The 21,273-nt window shown below is 38.3% G+C and overlaps 1 protein-coding gene across 1 annotated transcript in view; it reads right to left on the bottom strand.

Annotated features, from left to right (window-relative positions):
• Window positions 1–3,056: 3,056 nt before the first annotated feature.
• The window catches only part of RNGTT (RNA guanylyltransferase and 5'-phosphatase), a 168,576-nt gene continuing 150,359 nt past the window's right edge, over window positions 3,057–21,273 (bottom strand). The window contains 2 exon segments of the mRNA XM_066315130.1: window positions 3,057–5,877; window positions 8,760–8,883. Of these exon segments, the coding sequence (XP_066171227.1) occupies window positions 5,714–5,877; window positions 8,760–8,883 (288 nt within the window). The 3' untranslated portion in view covers window positions 3,057–5,713.

Genomic DNA, 21,273 nt, shown 5'->3' on the forward strand with positions numbered 1-21,273 from the left:
TGGCTCCAGGGTAAGTCCTCACCCCTCACGCCAGCCCTTGCTGCCTCTTCTTGTTCTGCTTCCCCTGCTCAACAACTTCCTTTCCTGTGTAAATGCCTCTTTTCGGAGTGTCACTGATGTCTGCTCTGCTCTTATCTTTGCACTGGAGCTCCCTACTCCCAGTGCCATCTCACTGTTATTCTGCTTCTTCTCTTCCTCTTCCGTACATGAGATACGATCGGTCCTGGCTGCCTTTCATGCCCTTCGCTCCACAAGACCAAACTTGGAGCATCTGTATGGTGTCCTCTGTATTGTTGCCTGGTCTCCAGTTGCTCCCACAGCAATGCACTGATTATTTTCTGGCCACAGAAACACTCAGCATCTCCTCCTGCACCTACAGCAGTCTGTGGAAATTTGTACTCTTCTTCCAAGCTTTTTCTGTTGAATCATCTTATCTTTTTTAATGGAAATTTTTACCATTTGGATTAAAGTTTCCCATCCATTGATGATTAAACTAGTTCAGAAACTTTTGAAGTATATTTTAATAACCAAATACTGTTCCTCCAGTGTTATGTACTTGGCATTTATACAGACCTATTTCATATGATAATGTTATCGTCTCCCCACATTAAAGGAAGTTCTGAGTAGAAGAGTTAATCAAAACTTAATTTTCTCAAAGTATCATAGATGAATGCTCCTGAACCCAATTAGTATGCCTTCTGCTAGTCAAATAGACACAAAGATACTGCGGGTGGAGGAAGGAGAAAGGAGATGAACAGTATTTCTGATGAAATAAATTCCTATAATGGGAGTCAATTTGACTATAATTTGATTAAAAAATGTCTATTGTTTTTACATCCAGTGCTAAGAGAACTGGAAACGGTTTGCACTTAAATTTTACTTCAGGTTTCTTTGTAACACCAAAAGAAAGTATTATTACTGTTCCCTCATCAAGTTCACCGTCTTGTGTATTTTCACACCTCTGGATGGATGAACATCACTGCAAGATATGTGCTCATGTGCTCCCCCCACTGCTGAATCTGTGTTGAAATAAACCAGATTAAAATGAGCCCTGACTGAGGGAAAACTGTTTTGTAAATGTCTCAATCAACCTCCAACCTCAGCCCTACAGATCTCCGCAGAAGCTCAGCAGACTCTCACCAGGGAAGCAGAAAGAGCACTAACCTATACTCCCACTGCAAACATTAACTAATTTATCCAGATGGCAGTGCAAAGAGTATGTCTTACCTTTGTTTGTACATGAAATAGGGAGATGGGGTCATGAGGGAGGGAAGGGGGAAAGGGCTCCTTGCTCATACAATGAATACTGTCACAGCTGGTAGATGCTGTTTGATTTCCCCGTGCAAGCGTGACTGACAGGGACAGTGCTGCCCTACCATCGACCCTCAAGGCTGGAGTCATACAGGGATGAGCATACAGGCTCAGAGTGGAGAACTGCCCTCAAAGAACATGATGGGGGGGGTCAGTCACAGGGCACAGGTTTCTCTCACACCTGATCGTGGGACAACTGGAAGAGCAGGTAGGTAGGTGTAAGGAGGAACCCGAGCTTGGGGAACTATGCTGGAAGCACAGAAGAGTAGAAACATGACACTGAAAGCAAAGAAGTACAGGTGAAATTGAACCCGTGCAGGGTTTGTGAGCCTGGGAAGCTGCAGCAGCCCCCAGGCAAAGTGAGAGCAAACCTCGTGCTGTAGCATAGGACAGAAGTGGTCTGGCTATTTAAGGCATTTCAGCCAAATATTACTCCCATTCAGGTTAGCAGGACTGCTTGAATTTAGCAGCAGCTGTGGGGGGCTTGGCTGCTGGCTGGGGTTAAACCACGACAGAGGACTAAAGGAAAGCAATATAATGCATTGAAAATAAATAGCTCTTGACCAACTAATTGGATATTTTTAATGACCTTATAAATTTAACTGATATTTCAAGAGTTTCAATGCTATGAAATAAAAATATTTAACACTTCGCTCACAAAATCCTAATAAGACAGGGGAGTAACATAAAATGTGACACATCATACTGATTTAGAAAGAATTGAGAGGAAGCACTGAAGAGACAAAAACCCGCATAAGAGATGCAAAAGGAACAAATCTTATTTCAGCTCCCTTTCTCTCTCTGCTGAGTATAGATGAATCCTAGGAAATTACCTTGCTGTGCCATCACCTTTGAGAATACTCTGAGGTTGTAAGAGAAAATTATGCCTTACACATTATGCAAATATAAAGTCACGCCTCTTAGGCACAGAAGTGAAGAGCTGCCACACAGAGGAGCAGGGATCCTGAAGGACTGCTCCAGTAAACAACCAAGTCAACACAAACTACACAGTGAGACGTGCTGGCCCAGATACATCAATCCCCTTCCTTAATGCATACAGAGTAGAGGACTGAGCAGGGGATAGAGAAGCTACCATATTTCTCCTGGTGTGCTCAAATGTCAGATCTGGTTTGGCATTTGCACTGAAGCACTGCAAAGTCAGAAACAGTTGAGAGAAACACCACAAGAATCACACATGTAACAAGAACATAACAGCAGTGGAGGCAGGATCTTAATTAGAAAGAAATTATAAAAATCAAGATAGGTTTTTTAGTTCCTGGAAAGTGCCACCTAGACAGCTGCAACTTGAAAAAGAAAACTGCCTCATTACAAGTCCAGGAGCTGATCCAAGTAGGTGGGCTACCAGCTGGAGGGTCATGCTGAAGATAAATTGTCAGGGAAGACTTCTGCAGACCTCTTGCACAACTTTTCCTGCAGCTGCATTTAACACTGAATGGATAAGCTACATAACATTAGCCTGTCACAGAAGATGTACTTCAGGCACCAAGTGGTTTCCTTCTGGTTCTATTTGCAGCAAGATCAAATTGCACTTTAAAAGAGCACAGTGGATCATGGCCACCGCTGGGCTGGGGGGGGGGCTCCTACCTCAGAGAAGAGCCACTGAAAATTGTGGATCATTTTCTTGGAGGACTGAACACCAGTAACACTGAGGTATCCGTGTACTTTGCTCTGGTACCACAGTACCACTGGAAAGGCATCAAAAGCAAATACATCTTTAGGGAAAGTATTTTAAACCATTGACTTTATTAAAATACTTAATACACGGTTTTTAGAGGAATGTACTTACATTTTCTGGAAACTCCACTGAACCCAAATTTTAATTATATATTTAACAAATGACAAAACAGTGGATGAACTCATGCTGTACACCAAAGAACAGACAAGTCAGGGTATTGTTTTTCATCATCATTATTATTTTCCTGGCACAGACTCTTCTTTGCTTTTTAGCTTCAATCTCTTGAATATCTAGTAGCAGAGAAAAGAGGTTTGCATTTCTCACGGCATTAAACTTATCTGGGCCAAGTAGAAGTCCATTTGTTTTCACCACCTTCATTCAAACCTTCCCCAGGAGCCTCCCCTTCCAGAAAAGCAAAGGTGATTGACCTCTCTGAAAAGCTACAGGTCACAGCGCAAGACGAGTTTGACAGCCAAATGTGAACGTGGAGCCCTGTACCTTCTCAGAATCATTATTCTTTCAAAATATCCATTTCAAACAGAGAGTGGGAAAAAAGACACTGTCAAAATGCAAGGGCCAAAACACATACATGGACTTAATGGAATGCACATGGAAGACAGCTTGCTGTGCTGCCGCTCTGAAGTAAAAGGTAAATCAGAAACTAAGTCTTCTTGAAATACAAGATGCGAGAGCTGGGAAGGAGAAAGACAGAAATAACCTGGACACATTCTTTTAAAAATGAAATGTCCTAACCTCATGGAGAAGGCTGCAATCATCACACACACTGCAATTGCCATGAACCATGGAGATCAGTGACAAAGTATGTGCTATGACAATCTCACTGACAAGTATAATCTGGGGGAAATTATTCATACTGAGCGAAGAAATAATTAACTGTGTGTTTCGATGCAAGATGCACAGAGGATGCATAGGTTTTCACATCAAATTAATAAGGCTCTTTTAAAGAGATCATTTTGCAATCTTGCATAGGTGATATTACATCTTTTCAATAGATAATGTGCAGAAACTATGTACAGTTGAAAAGAAGAACTTTGATGAAAGCATTTTTTCCCCTCAAGTTTTACCATAGTATAAAAAGTAACTTATATAACTCCTTCAGTTCTCTAAAACACATATGGAATATCCCACAAAGAGAAACCAGGAACGCCATCTAAATGATGCCGTGTGCATTTATACAACAGGTTGAAACAACCAGAGAAGCCACCACAAAGCAAAGTCATAAAGTTTCCATATAGAAAAAAATTTTAAAAAACAGGAGTAAATTTTGTTTACAAACATGAAAACTCATTTAAACAGAAATGCATTTTAGTTATAACAAATTAATGACCTTCACTAATTAGACTACTGAATGGATGAATGACTCACACACTAAGTAAATGATAGAAAGAGCCAATTCAATCCCTGCTTGATAAATGGACAGTAAACTTCAAAATCTGCATTTGGTTTCCAATTAATCCCAGCTCAGAACAACTCCTCCTTTAGACAGCCAGACGGCAGCTTCTCAAAACTAATATTATGAACATCTGCCAGTCCGCTGAAACAGAAGCCATTAGGGCATTCATGTGCTTCTTCATTTGGTAAGAAAGAATCCCAGTCAGAGGATGTGCACAGTGCCACAGGACAGCCAACCCCATCTTTGAAAATGAGTGTCCTGTTCCCTGGGACACTCATCCACTGCCCCAAAATTACTTACTTTTGCCCTGCCATTGTGTAGATCAGCAGACCTTCTGTCTGATGTGGCTCTCTTCCACTGAAACTACCTTCTCCTTTACACAGGAGTTGCCTGGCATTTGTTTTGTTGTTTTTGTGCCTGGATGCAAGACTTCATTATCAGCTATGCTTATTACTCTTGCATATCACAGTGATGTGCACTTTTTAGTAGTATTTACAATGGTATCACTGTGGAGAACTAAGCTCTGTACTAGAAACTGTCTCTTTAACAGAGACCTTAATACTAAGGATTTGGTACATTTCTGATCTACAGATAAAAAGGCAAAGCTAAAATCAGCCCACTATACATTTGGCATTAGGTTCAAACATGGGGAAAAAGCAAACATCCAGCACACTCCCTTGTTTCAAAGGGACACTATTTACAAAAAGAATTCACTTTTTTAATATTTCAACAACAAAAACCCAGCTAATTTTGAAATTAGAATAATCTAAGGCGGCTTAGTTTTTTAATCAACAGAAAACACAAACAACACTGCTGTTTGCTGTTAAACACAAGTCTCAGAAATGCAGGGTAACTATGATCTGTTATACTATGGGTGACAAATCACAGTCAGTTTAATAACAACAGTAAAAAAAACCACTTCTGCTTTTTTTTAAACACAGCTCCTAAAAAGTACGGCATCCAAATATTTCCTCAGTTCCAGATTGCTGACATCATAAAATAAAGGTGAAAAGAGATCCATGTATAAACAAGGCAGCTTTCCACTGACTTCGTTGTACTTGGTTCTTGTCTAAACCTTTGGAAATTTAATCTTCAAATACCATAATGCAAGGTTGAATTTATCAGCTACAAAACAATGTCCATTTGTATGCGGAATTCAGAAAAAACAAAACAAAACGAAAACCAAACTGAAAAAACACACACAAGTATTTACAGCAATTCAGATCTCTGTTTTTCCAGCCTTCACCTTCTGCAGAACTGTACACACACACAGATCCTCTGAGACCAAGGCCCTATGTTATGGAACGGGGCCTTTTGGGCGGCGGGGGTGGCATGAGTTCAGTGTCAGGGTCAAGGTGGTGCTTCCGCGTCTGTCCTTGGGAAGCTGCTACACAGCGGTCAATGAACTCAAACAGCATCTCCTTCGTCACCGGATTCTGGATGCTGTTGCAGACAGCTGGGAACAAAGAACACATTCTCATGTAACTAAACTGATTTGTTCTAGTCGGCACTTCAATAACTTCACCCCTTCTTGGCAAAATAACAACATACCCTGGCTCAAGTATTAAGCCTTAAACACACGCTTTGACAAGGTGGTTGTGTCTGGAGTCACGAATCTCTGCTCTGCCCCCCAGAGAGCAAAGCAATGCCATGGGCCTCTACTCTCATGGGAGTCTCTCTTTCTAAAACAAACTAAAAGAGTATGTGTGTGTGTGTGTGCGTGTGTAAGGCCTCCTGAAGCAACTATAAAACCACCATGAACTGACATCCTATTGAGACAAGGAACAGCAACACAGGCCTTGTGAGACATGGCTTTGAAACACACATCAAATCCAAGCAGATGGAAACAAGACTGGCCTCTAATACTGAAAACGTCAGAATTATGGTTACTTATTTTTTTCACCATTAAGTTCTACAAATACTCTAAATCTCCAATGCATGTCCTTTTTTTTTAATCCATGTACCTTCATAGGGCAGAAAGACTTGACACCAAGCCAATGGCATGTCTAGAAAGCCAGACCATATGGTGGAGGAACAGCCACAGTGCTGCGTGGTGGCCAAGGCACCCATGCACAGGCACTCCTGCGGTAATTAACACAACTCTCCAGACCACAATTTGTAAGGCATAGCCCATGGGATTTTATGGAACAAATAAATAGGCTTACTTCACTTGAAACAAATGAAATATTTTTTAATACTTTTCTATGTAACTTTGTATTCCCGTAATTAATCCTGAGAGACTCAGATGGGGGAAAAAAAAGGAAAAAAGAAGCATGAAATTAAGTGGGAAATCTACAACAATCTTGGAAGAAAGCACAAAATGATTAGAGGATAATTGATAGCATGTAAGGGCTGGCCACAGTAAGGATGCAATTTCCATGCAAAACAATCTACTGACCCCCTAGAGTACTAAATGTTAGGACTTCTTAAAATGTACTTGCAATGTAACATTGTTATGAATAACAGTGATTCTCAAAAGCATTCCTTTCTTTCCTGCAGAATACCAGAACCAAAGGATTACTTTACAATTAATAAAGCAGCTTTCTAGCATCATTTTTAATTCTCTCACAATTTTTGCTGAAAAGGTGCTTTAAGAGTTGCACAGTAATTGACTTTAGCAGCTGGGAAGCATCATGATTACCAGTAATTTAGGAACAGAATTCGAGTCACAGGGAAACTGGTGTAACACAGTATCAACTTTTAATTGCTCAAAGTTTAATTGATAAAAAGGCTTAATCAATTAAGCCCTGCCTTGGCTTAATCACTCAAAAAGACCTCCTGTTTTCAATTTGAAATGTAACAAAGTCCAAAAGCAAGATTCTGACAGATGCTTATTTTGTTGCTCTTTCAACCATGGGGAAAAATAAATAGCATTTTTCATCAAGAGAAAGCTAATAGAGGAGAGAGGATCTAGAGAAAGAAGGCTCAAATGATAAAAGTATAACTTCTGGAGATTCTGACAAATGATCAAAAGTGAAAACTCAAAGCCAAAAGAAAACTTGCTGTTCTGAAAATTCCTACAGAAAATTTGAAATATATCTTAAAAATTCTTCCTGTAGCATTATTTTTTTTTTTTTAATTTTGATTTTTAAGAAGTTCACTGTGTTTTGGGAGAAGAAAAGGTCAGGAATAATAAAAGTGCTGTACAAATGGAAAAAAGGAGAAGAGAAAAAGGACAAATACATATGCTCTTAAGAATGAAGAAGAATATGCTGTTCATAAAAAAAAGAAAGAAAAAAAAAAAAAAAAAAAAAAAAAAGAAAAAAAAAGAAAAGAGAAAACTCCAGTGAAAACTGATTATTGAAACACTAAGGTGAACCAGAGAAGAAAAATTTAGGTCATGGTCACAAAGAGATGTCATTGTACTTGTATGACTTTTGTGGTCCATTCCTCTTTCCTGACAGGACTCCTCAGCAAGTATTTCAGCTACATTCTGTGCTGGTTCCCTAAGGTGCCAACAGATTTATTATCTCCTGGCAAAATGACCACATTGTGTTTATTCAAGAAAATCTACTCACTGCTCAGGCAGAAATACAAGTAGAAGGGTCTAGAGAAAATCCTACATCAGCCCTAGTAATTAGCATGGTCTTAAATATGATTAAACTTTAATTTGGCACTTAACAAAAGTCAGTATCATTATGTTTATTGCTACTCAGCCTTGCACACACTTCTACACAAATTCTTACACTTAATCTGAAAGTAAATATCATCCTTTAATTTATAATACTTGGCAAAACATTTTTTGGTAGAGGAACATAAAAGTCTTGCAACTCTGCATGACTATACCCTCACCTTTCATTAGTTTCCCTGCTTCATTGTTTGTGTAACTATTGTCGAAGCCCAAGATGACATTTTTCTCCTATTAATTCTCTAGCCCATCTGCCAAATAATGGTTTTGGCATTTTAATGGATTTTTTGTTTACCTAATTCCACTCATAATGTGCCAGTTTGCATTACATCCCAGCAAGCCAACACAACGCAAGGCACTGGTGTCAGCTGAAGTGATGCTACTGTCAATAAAAACTTTCTTGGCTCTGACTTGAAAGGCATGCCCTGCCATTTAAAGTCATCAAGTGTTTGCAGTTCTGCAAAGATTTAGGCACTTGATTCTCTGTTACCAGTTAAATTCTGCATCAGAGCATTGGTTTGACTGTATCAAATAACTGTGCAGCAAGAGGATTTATGCTATCTTAAAACTAGTGGTGACATAAGGTGAGGCATTACTATTATAAGTTAGGGGAATGAGAACATAGAGCGCCTTTCCTACTTAAAACACAACAGAGGTAAAATATTAAAATTTCAGCCTGAGAAACTTCTAAAGCAAATTGTTCTACTCACCCATGGCAGTGCTGTAGGCATTTGGAAAGCTTTTGTCTATCCTCTGTCTCATGAAGACCCAGCTGTTGTTCTCAAACTTGCACTCTATAATTTTGTTGTCATATTGTTTGAGTTCTTTTGTCACCTGTATAAAAATAATTGATTAGGATAAACAGATTTTAATTCATTGGGGTTTTTTTTTCTTTCTTTTAGGCATAAATAATAGAAGATCAAAAGCTACCCTGCATTTTTCAGCAACATGCCTCCAACCTACACAAAAAAATTGCACAGAATACATCTCCATTTTACATATGCTCAGCTACTCAACATTTTAAAAAATACTTTTCAAATTTGCTGTCAATATTCAGCAATTATATTATGCTAAAACATCAGCAATGCTAACAGAGGGGGAAAAAAAGTCACTTCTGGTCCAAATGCAAATAGGTTTCCATGGGAATAAACTGCTTCCAGTTTAAGTGCTGCTGCCAGCCTAAGTGCACGAAATGTATTATCCATGTTTCTTCTTTGTTGAAGGTCTCACAGCAAAATGTCAGACTTCAATATTGGAAAAAGCTAACAAAAAATCATTCCACTCTTTACATGACTGAGGTTTTCTCTTTTTTTTTTTTTTTTTTTTTTTTTTTTTTTTTTTTTTTTTTTTTTTCCCCATTTGTCTTTAAAAATTAAGGTTGTAACTTCAAAATAATGCAGACTTTCAAATTATATATATTCTAAATCTCCTTCAGGACTCTACTGATTCATAGATTTGTCAGCAGCCAATACCTTGAGCTATTTGTCTTTCTATTTGGCAACACTGTGTGGTTTGGAAATGTAGTTTATATGCATTGGACTTCGTAGTTGTTTTGGCTACTTCATCCTATGCATCCTAATCTATAATACAATGCAAAAATTTTCATGTAACCATGGAAACCTGAGAACCTTATCTAACGCTTTAACAATTTTACCCATACACTTCACTTTGTTCCAAAGAGCCTCTTCAGCAGTATAAAGCTGTATTTAACTGCTAGCTGTGTTTAGTTGCTATAGTTTACCAATAAAAAGCTGTACAAGGTAATGCAACACTTTGGATTTAGGATCTTATGCATAAGCGCTCTCATAAAAAGGAGGTGGTTATTGCAATTCATTAGCATAATTTTTCACCTCTGTTGTCTACTTGCTCCTGAGCAGTGACACAGGAATTTACTACTGTCAGAGATACAGATTTGTAAAAGGCCATAGCTGTCTCCAGACAGCTTAATAACACAGACAGTAGAAAAACCCATGAACCCCTTTTCCATTAACTCCCAGATAAAGACAATTAATTAAGGAAATGGTCCTGAGCATGGATCAAGTCCTCCTATACTGCACAGTACAAGATTTGATAAGCAGAATCCTAACATTGTTGATATTTAATCTGAATACTTGTGTTAACTCCTGGATAAGGAACCCTAGGATTCTACTTGTCAAGTGAACATGGAACTTTAAGAAAATTTTGTAAAACTCGCTTACAATCGAGTCCTGTCCTGCTGCAGGACTGACAGAGTTTGAGTCAGGTTTTTGAGTCACACACTATTTTTTATCCATTCCTGCATCTGCAAAGAGTTTTTTTCCTCAAATCATTTATTCCCTAAGTGAAATCTGTGCCTTCTGTTGATGATTAGATTGCTCAGATTAGCAATCTTTTCCTCTGCAGAATGCTCTGCACAGCACTGCACTTTTTCCATCTGCACTGAAAAGCTACATGCAGTCCAGAGGTTTGACTGACACATGCTTATGGATGCATTATGTTTCATTTGGTGTATGCAGGAAAACACATCCTTTTCCAGTGTACTATGGATACATAAACTCAGGAAGAAACTCCTGCCTGTGCAGTGCCTTGGGAAGGTATATTATTTTGAAAACAGCTGCCTAGTCAAGTGAGGGCAGCAGGGGGTATAGCCACATATCTGATTTTCTGCCAAAGCAGGGAAATGTTAGAAAGATCACCTGATAGAGAAGGAAATGCATAAAATTGCAGGTAATGACTTCAACTAACCACCCACCTCATAAGGTTTTCTCATGACCTATCATTCTTCAAGGGTTCAGATGCTCAGAATAGCAATAAATTAGATGGCAGCTTAATCTGACTGTGGCAATTAAGCAATATTATTAACTATCGAGAGACTTGCTTGGCCATTCATTAGCAATCTGGAAGATGGATCTTTCCACAAAATATGAACACCTGCCAAAGCACTGACTTAAATGAATTTTCCCATTAGAAAACTGGTGATCACAGCCTTTAACAATTTCAAGTTGTAGTAATTACTTTACAAAGGAAGAAATACAGCACCTACTCTTCTCTCTACTTTCTTAAGTGACCTTAATCTTACAAAGGTACTTATTCCAACATAAAAGAACCTTTTAGCAACTGCTGGGCATTTGATTAAAACTACAAGTATTCTGAACAATACATACTTTCAGTATTAAAACCACTCCTCCACTATTGCCTCTTAGTAGATTTCTAAATAGGTATTGTTTATACAAAGGAGTGAACAAGGCTGCAGGAATTCTTGTATCCATAATTCACACCCTACATCTACCTATCATGCTACATTCTGGTATTTCAGATTCAAAGTGGGACAGGGAGACCCTAAATTTAACTGTCTAGAAATTCCCTTCCTTTGGGAATTCATTCTGAGCTGCTCAGCACAGTGTTTTCTCGAGTCTCCCCTGGCACTGTGTTCCTCCCTCCTTCTTCCCTTCAAATATTACAGTCCATAGCAGTATTCAAATAATGCACCATCACTTCTCTTCTTGAGAGGTACTTCTTCTAGCTTCTAGTGCTTCACAGAAGGTGAATTAGGAATGATGGCAGTTCACAGCCAAAATGCTTATCCTCAGAGCTGGTACAGTGCCAGTGTTTCTGCCATACTGCTGATAAAAGGCCTTGAACCAGCATTCAGCAATTTCAAGACAGAAACTCCCACCACACTAAGGACTCCGTGGAGCCTGCCTTAATTAAACATTTATTCCTTAGCCTATTTTCAGACAGTCAGTCAGAATTAGAATCCCAAAGGATCAAAGTCTTGGACATGGGGCGGTCAGAGGTGGTGTGCATCAGAAAAGTAGCACTGGTCTGGGCAACAACTGTGTCCCGGGCAAGGACTTATTGTACACTTATTTCTTTTCAAGAGCAAGAAAATTCAGCAGCAGCAATGTTCAGTGTTCCTGCCCGTACTTGATCTAATTATCAGGAACCAGCCTATCTGCCCAACAGATATAATTTCCAAAAACACAGAGAAGGATCCTTTTGGAAGCTGATTCACTGCATTACTGCTAGTCTGCAAGGTGTGGTTGGAAAAAATGTACTTGAGCTGCATCCCCATTTCAGCAATAGTTCATTATCAAATCAGACTAGTGTAATACAAGACTATTGCCTAAGAATGTCAAATTACATGGTTATATCTTCCCCGCCCTGCTGAGAAAGGCTTCCCCCACCATCATCATCTGGGCCTTTCACTGGGAAGAACTTCAGTGGCATAAGCTTATTTCTTTTTCTAAGAATGAAGCCAATTAAGGCTTAGGAAATCTCTCATTTTCCAAGCTCCTCCTATCCTCTATGTTCTGAAAGAAATTAAAAATATATTTTAAAAAATTAAAATATCTAACCCATTTCCAATTTTCTTGCCAGGCTGAATTACAGAGTCATTTTGAAATGAGTAATATGCAGCCACAATTTATTATAATTAGAGCAAAATGTGAAAAAAACCCTAATATATCCAGCTGAGAAAGAAGAAACCATTTAAATTGAATGTAGTTAGCTCCAGTGTCATGAAGATGCCTTTACTATCTCTGCTGACTACCAGCAGTCAACACTTTTCTGTGCCTCTTCACAAGGCACCTGACTGTCAGACTGTTCCATCATTCCACTCAAACATTAGTCTCATCACCCTTAACCCTGAAAAAGAATGAAATCCCTGAGCAAGCCCTTACCCTACATAAGAGGCACAAACAATGCAAATTCAAATTTTAAGGTTATTAAGTTAGTATTTCAGAAAGCATGTCTACAGTGAACAGGCTTAAATTGCACAAATGCATCTACTTTCCCCATTTTCAAGTTCTTTAGAAAGAAAAACAGAGATAAGCCTTTAGATAAATGGAGACATGGCTGAAAGAAGCCTTATGTTTCCATATGAATGTTTTTTTCTAAGCAATTGAAATTATTTCAGTTTAGCAAATAATCCCTTTTAAAGAACGTGATGTTTGCAAGCAAAATCTTAAAACATTCTATTTCAAATTCTTTCTCCCTTTAAATGGCTTTTTGCTGCACTTTCCCCCTATTACCAAACACAGACAGAAAAACATTCTTCAATCCACACATTTCTATTCTTACTCCATACCCCTAGTCATCAGTAATTTTTAAGGTCCCAGAAGAAAATATCATAATAGCAGACAGAGAAAACCTTCACTTCCATGAGAGAAAAAATGAGCAAAAGCAGCTGTTGAAATCCTACAAAATTAAAAACATATTTATTTTCAAATACAGAATTAAAAAGTGAAAGGAACCATAACACAAAGGCAAGATGTATTCTAAATGCAATGGGTTTCTATTTTCTAAGAAGAACCTGCCTTTTTATAGCTAGCATGAGCAATGAAGGCATTTCCTTTTGATATGCTCAAATACACAAACTGTTTGTTTTCTTTTTTTAAACATACGTTCCAATGCCTGCAGGCAAGAAAAGTTTAGAGATGCTACATATGGCCCAGAAAGTAATTCTTCCTCTTACTGATATCAGAACTACATTTTCTCCATTAGGACACATTCCCACAACCAAAGCAAACAAACAAGTGAAAAGGCACATCCCAAAATAAATGATCGGATGTGTTGTCATAAAGGAGAAACCTTTTAGTTGATTTCTAGTCTCTTACTGCAGGAGAACTGGAGTCCCACACCTCCCTTAGGAGGTCACCCTGCAAAAACTGATCACATTTTTGTAAGAACTGTCCAAAACCATGAGATGTGCAAGCTCCCTGTCCTGAGGGTATTGGGATATATTCAGCCTAGTAAATAAAACCTCTATAGCAAAACACCACATCTCAAATTCCAGTTTCTGCATCAGTCTCTAATGCTGTAACTGCCCACAACTGCAAAGTACAATAGACTTTATTTCCAAACTCCAGTGGTGTGGAATGTCCAAGACAACAGGGAGAATTAAGCTGCCCACTGGTACTATGACTACATAGCACAGGGCAACATCTGAAAATCAGGGAGACACAATGACAACAGTCAGGGAACAAAAAGAAGAATTACATGGGAATTTGAGGAAACAAAGAGGGGTCAAGACTTCCTGAAGGAATAGGATGGAGACAGAAAAAAATAAAGAAGCAGCAGTAACAAAATAAAATAGTTTCTGAAGATAGAAAGATAAGCCAAGCTCAAAGCAAGATCTTTTTAAAGACCAAACACTTAAAGGTGATGAACTCCAAGGACTTTCGTACCAAAACAAGGCAATTGAGAGGAAATGAGCTGTGAGAAACAAGGATCCTTTGAAAGCACTCTTACATGTGGTTGCTGGTAAGGTCACGAATATAAGAAATTCTAATGATTTGAGTAAGAATATCTGAGACAGTCAGTAAACATGAAGATATTAGAGGCCCCAGCATTTACAGGGCACAGTCCAGCACCTAAAACAGATCCCGAGATGTTCATTCAGTGCGTCTTCCTTGGACTCTTGGACTATTTGTCCAGATGCTTTTGAAGAACTTTTTCCCCATTCACATAAAGTACCTCATGATTTTCAGAGTCAAACTTCTCAAAAAATAAAAAATTTACAAGATGGTTACTAAATGCCTGTTCACACAAATTGTATACACTGAACTACATGAATACTGTCTGTTGGAAAAAGTTAATCAGTTAATCTGCTTTGCATTTTTGCTCAAGCCCAAACAGATTTTGTAATGCAGCTTAATATCTATTTCTTTATATGATTCAAGAGATTATTTTATCTAACCATTGATTTCTTGCTAAACTAAACATACTGATTGTGTTTCCTTTTTAAGGAATGTATTACCCAACAAATGGTTATCAGCTTGGGTAAACACAATGCAGTTGAGACGGTTATTTAACATTAATAAAGCCTTCTAAGCGCAACTATGCTGCTTCTTATGTACACTGGAAATGGAAATGCTCCAATTTTGAGATGTCATTCCTGAAAAAAGAATATTAAGAAATATAAAATTTTAGCACTTTTGTTCATTCTTCATTAAACCACAATGTTAACACCAAGCACTGTAGAATTGCGGGAAAAGAAAAAAAGAAAAATCATGCTTCCAAATTACAAGAATGAGGGGTTTTAAAATTGCAGAATTTTTTTGCTTGTTTTTGACTTCCAATGTCTAGCACTCTCAGTTCATGATTTAGTCTTTCTTTTTAATATATATTATTTTTTCAAAGAATCTCTCATTCTTACATATGGTAATTAAAAAATGGATACTGCTTTCTGATACATTTAATGGGTTAGAGTCCTGGGGTTTTCCTGGCAAGTGACAGATGGAAACATCAGAAAGCATTCCTCTTATCAGTGATATTACAAGTTCAATGACTTTCAGTGCCAGCTGGAAATAAGTTTCTTAATGTATCCTAGAAGGTCTCCTGTACACCTGACCTTACAACATCATTTGAAATATCTGCAAGAAACCGATGTTTTTCTGAGCTTTGCTTTTGACTCTCAGAGGAACACACTGGTATCTATGACAAAGGTAACTAACTGGTAGCTGTTTAGACCAAGATGTGGAACTAGACATGTGTTTGCACAAATGTCTTGCTCAGTGATCACGCTTCTAAATTTTTTTTTAATACTTTTATATGTTTCATTTTACTCAGTGGTAAAACCATTTGCCACAGCAAACCAATAAACTCTTTGAACACTTTTGGGCATTATAACTCAGGCATCTACATTACTCAAAGAGCAGCTGACCTTCCTCCTAGACATTGCCATCTCCACTTAACTCCTGAGAGAACTCTAAAGATTTAAAAAATCCCATTTTCTTTTAATCAACATCTAGAATGGGACACAGAGATTTGGGTGTCCATACACATCTTGAACAGTTAAATGAAACAAAGTAATAAATTACTGTCCTCCTAGATCAATATCCCTTGCCCCTGCGCTCTAATCGTCACAGGTCTCTGGATTAAAGGAAAAAAATCTGTAAGTCTCTGTAAACACTGAGAAATGGAAGAATTCTGTGTTGATTTGTGAACTTGGCATGGCTCTGCTGTGACAAGTTCTTAAATAAAGTCTTATTGAAAAGCAGCTCATGTAATTCTGACCCTCAGCATGCTGATGAAAGACCAAGAAACTCTCAGAGGAACTGCAGAAACACCCAGGCATTAAAAGAGCAGCAACAGAGCACTCAAAGCAAGTTGTCAGTGTGACCTTACTGCAGAGAGGATGTGTGTTTGGTGCAAACAGAGCTTCACCTGCTCTACAGCTCATGAATTTGTAGGAAGATGTAAAAACAATGCTCTGCAAGCACCTGGGTTAACTTTGCAGAGGCCAAAGATAGCCACCTTGCATTTGGCACATCATAAATAACTGTGCTAATAATAATAGTAATAATCTCTGGAGTTAGTACTGAAACTTGAAAGTGTTTAAGTTCCAAAGAAAAACAGGCAGACGCAAGCAAAGTAGTAAAAGGCTACAGGAGACCGCAGAACTGTTCAGCAGGTTATGTAAAAAACTAATAAGCAACAACAACAAGAAACCCCACCAAACACCTTTCCATGAAGGACAAGAAATTCACAGGAGGTTTCTGAAGAAAAAGCCACCCCATCAGAAAGGTAAGCAACTGTATTGAGGGGTAAGAGAACAAGGATATGCAGTGCAATCTGGCAAAAAAAAGCTGAAATAATAATAAAGAAATGATTCTGTGAGAAAATATTTCACTCACAGCCTGATACATTTTGAGGAATGCACCTCTGCTTGCCATGAGCTAGCTTATGAAAACCAGTCTTAACCCGCATTTGTGCTTCATTCAAGACTGCTTTTGCAAAAGGGATCCTGCCCCAAACAGGGAATGCTGCATAATGAGACACAAAGATCCAGGAGACAAGAGTTATACATTACTAGTAAAGAATATAGTTTGAAAACACCACTTAGCTCATTCATAAATTATTAACTTCTTAAGGTTTATTATTCTCAGTTTGGAAATGGGGAAGAAAGAGATAGTTTGTGGCCGCACCACAGGGAAAGCATTTACCCCCCATTAGGTTTTCTAAACCCAATCTTAATTACCCCTCAGGTACTTACACTCATGCTACCAAGAAATCCTGTGACACAGGGCCACTGAAATCTTGTTAATAATTTATCAGTAGAAACCCAAACAAGTCTTCCAGAGACAAAGCAATGCTATCACTATTTTATAATCACTTTGGCAACACTACCCCTACACTTCAAAATAAATGAAAAAGAACTTAGATGATTGTGTCAGAATAGGACAAGTTTTTCCTACATTTGCCGCCTTTCGCATGCTGGAATTCACCTTGAATAGGATGGATTTCCAGACAACTGTTTGTGCTTTTCCCATATAGATTTTACAGGGTACTTTCTCATATTACTGTTTTGCATCTATTCTCTGTACCAAGGTCTTGCTATTGTAGGAGTCTAAGTTAATCTTGTTTTACCTGTACTTATTACACCATACAAGGGACTATCACTTGCTGTCATGCAACCAGGGATGGGTTAGAGGGAGACTCCACAGGGCAGGGCTATCAGGAGCTTCCCAGCAGCCTTTCTATGGAAGGAAAAACTACTTTTACAAGTTCAGACACTATCTGATGGCTATTCATGTGGGATCCATCTCTAGAAGCTGAAGCTCTTATCCTTGTATGTTATATGCCTTTGAGCAGCTTCAGAAGATCAATTAGCCCACAATAGTGTCATCAGGATTGGGCCCTAAACTCAATTCTCGTTATTTTTTTATCTGGCTTCTGAAATGTTCTCAGAAACTGTGGGTTTATACTCTTTCAGAAAGATGCCAAATCATATCAGAATACACCAAAAGAAATCTAAACTAGAATCCAAAGTATCAAGTAATTGTGAGTCTTTTAAACCCACTTTTACTGGTAACACACAGCTTTCAAATTACAGCCATTAAGAATCATATTCTTTTCTTCCATTTAGATCCCAAACAACCATTTGCTTAAAGTTTTTTCCCCAAAAATAAAAATTTACCACCGAGAACAACTGTGTCAACACTCTAAGGAAATTTGTTTGCTTTGTTAAATTGAGCTTCAAAAGCATGAACTGAACACACATTTATGATCACAAGTAATGCCTCCTCTTATATCCATTCAAAGTGTTTACCTTATTACAGCTCATTATAAATGTACTGTCTAAAATGCAGCAGCATGACTGTTCCATTTCCAGGCCCTAATTTTATGATAATCATATGTAATATATTCATATGTCTACTTCACTGCCTAACAAAGCCCAAACTGGTTTCTTAGCAGATCTGATTCCCCCATGGTTCAAATTTCTTTGCCTCAGAATGTTACCTAAAAACAACATTAAGAAAGATATAATCAAAATTTTACTTTGTATTTTGCACTATAGTAGGCAAGCAAAGGAATATATCATTGGAGGCTGAATTTGGCATACTGACTTTATCAAATACTGGTATCTAAGTGATATGTAAATTATTAAACATGCTATGCAAGCATTATTAGCAAAATGGGGGTAGGGAGCAAGATTATAAATTTATAAATCTTTTAAACATCTAGAAATCCTATTAATACTTGAAAACATTGAGACTGTACAGAGAGAATGTGCAGATAAACTAAGACTAGAAATAGCAAACTTGATTTTAATCACCCATATTTGTGTTTTGGTTTTTGCCTAGAACATATTTACAAAAAATTGTAAAATTTTTCTTCATAAATTTCAGAGGCAATTCCTAGTTACTCACAAATCTGACACTAGAACATCAAGAGATTTACAGGACTTGTAGGAAATAGAAATTCTTTTTGATCCCCATCTACTACATTAGACTGAATGGATTGTCATTAGCCAAGTCTCCTACGAACCGAAGGGTTGAGCCAAAGAGGAGAGCTCAGTCTTGCTCATTGTAGCTTTTACACAGTACTTGTAATGATTTTTTTAGAAGAATGTTGGATCTTAAAATCAGAGAAGTCTCTTACAGCAGAATAACATCTTATTCTTTAATGAAATCTTCAGGGTTTCTATTTGTAGTATATATTTGTTTTGGCTAGAGTAGCATTAATTTTCTTCACAGTGGCTAGTGTGGAGCTGTGTTTTGGATTTGTGCTGAACACAGGGTTGATAATACAGATTTTGTTATTGCTGGGCAGGGCTTACACTGAGTCAAGGCCTTTTCTGATTTTTGTGCTGCCAGGCTGGGGAGGGGGCTGGGGGAGCTTGGGAGGAGACACAGCTGGGACAGGTGACCCCAACTGACCAAAGGGACATTCCAGACCATGGAACATCATGCTCAGTATATAAAGCTGGGGAAGAAGGAGGAAGGGGAGGATGTTTTCAGAGATGGCATTTGTCTTCCCAAATCAGCGTTAGGTGTGATGGGGTCCTACTTTCCTGGGGATGGCAGAACATCCACCTGCCCATGGGAAGCAGGGAATTCATTCCTTGCTTTGCTTGTATGCACGGCTTTTGCTTACCCTATTAAACTGTATCTATCTCAACTCATGAGTTTTCTACCTCTACCCTTCCTATTCTTCCCAGGTTCTGCTGCTGGGGGGAGAAGTGAGTGAGTGAGTGAGTGAGTGAGTGAGTGAGTGGCTGAATGGTCACTGGATGGACTTAGACCATGACAATAATAATGCACAAACTTATTTTTGTAATATATGACAAAAAAAGTCAAGCTACAATGATTTCTAAAACCCTGACATTTTGAGGGGATATTCTTACACCTCATTGCTCAGGTTGGACTTCACAACCCTGCTGATTCTGCCTTTATTTTTGTAAATAATGAGTTTTAATAGGATGAGTTTATGGTGACTGTTAGAACCACTTGAATGAGAAAGCCGATAAATACCTTGATGAAACACTGCAATAATATACAACACAAAGCCAAGTGGAGCCAAACAACGATAACAACAACAAAAATAATCTCAGCAGTGCTATGACATCAAAATAAAAAAGCAAAGATGTGTTGGGAAAAAAGCTGCAAAAGTCATGTTAGGGATTTTTCATCCTTCTAAGATTTCAATTAGAAGGAAAATAATCTTTTTTTCCCATTACAGATAATACACCACAACAAAAAGATTAATAGCTGCTGACTTAACGCAGACTTTCAAAAATTAGCTTTGATCAAAGGAAGTGCTGTAGTGAAAGTCAACTGCCCTAACCTACTTCTCATCTGCCTTTATAGCATTGAGCTGGCATGAACTCCCTCCCCTTTCTTGAATGGTTTCCTTTAAACTTCAAAGCCTAACTGGCTTTGAGGCTTAAGACACAGAAAGCTCTTTCCTTCTTCTTCAAAAGCAATTAATGACATGATGTATAATCTGACCTACAATCTAGTATCTAAGCACACAGGTCTTCTTGATCACTGTAGGGCTACAGAATGTAAGGGGCTTGACAGAGAAGTTAATCGTGGCTCAGTAACTGCAAATGGTTTTACAGTGCCCGCCAGCTGATGAGGTCAGTCTGCTGAAAGAAAGGTAAGCAAGGGCTAATCTATCAATGGCACAAATTTGTCAATAAATGAAGCTATAGAGGGATTCTCACTGCTTTACCTTTTATTGCAAGCTCCTCTTTCCTTTCCATGACTTGTTATTAATGAGTCTGCAGAGTTCAGAAGCCAGATTTCTGAAGACACCATGGTAATGGATGTGGGTTGGGGCAACACAGACTGCAGGAATCACAAGGCAGAGGAATGGACAGTATTCATGGACTTTCAAGAGTCACAACTGGCTACAAAAGATATAATGGATTTTGCAAGATGTGGTCTGAGAAACCTATAAACTTCTTGGTCTATCTGGGCAGCAGTGTTTCCAGACAAATGAATAAGGATCATATCTGAATTTTTGTTTCACTATCAGCTAAAAGAGATTGCAACTTTGGTGAGTGCTGATAACAGGAAATAATTAATGGTTTAATAGCTGGTCCTGCCAAGGCCCTGAAAGATAAGAAGTCTGGGAAAGCCCACTGTACATGAGCACACTTTTCATGGCTTTGTCCATATGTTTTGTTATTTGTGAGATCAATAACGAAGTAAGCAAGCAACATTTAGTCTTCGTTCTTATTTCATGAAATGACTGCACCCATTTGGTCTGCAAAGGCTAAGTCAAGCAAAGCCAAGGAAAATCTCTTGGGTTTTCTAAACATATGACACCTCCAAGAAAACCCTTGTCATAAAACTGATTCCTTCACAGATCTCTGCATGGGCCGATTCTTAAATTTCCCAGAATTCTGAGCCTCATTTGAGTGCTCTGCTCAATTGCTACACTTGTGTTTGAGCTGCTATCCTGCCCTACTTAAGGCCCAGTACCAAAACAGCTTTAGTTTCCTAACAAATA

Source organism: Sylvia atricapilla, chromosome 3 (assembly GCF_009819655.1).
Source record: "Sylvia atricapilla isolate bSylAtr1 chromosome 3, bSylAtr1.pri, whole genome shotgun sequence".
Classification (NCBI taxonomy): domain Eukaryota; kingdom Metazoa; phylum Chordata; class Aves; order Passeriformes; family Sylviidae; genus Sylvia; species Sylvia atricapilla.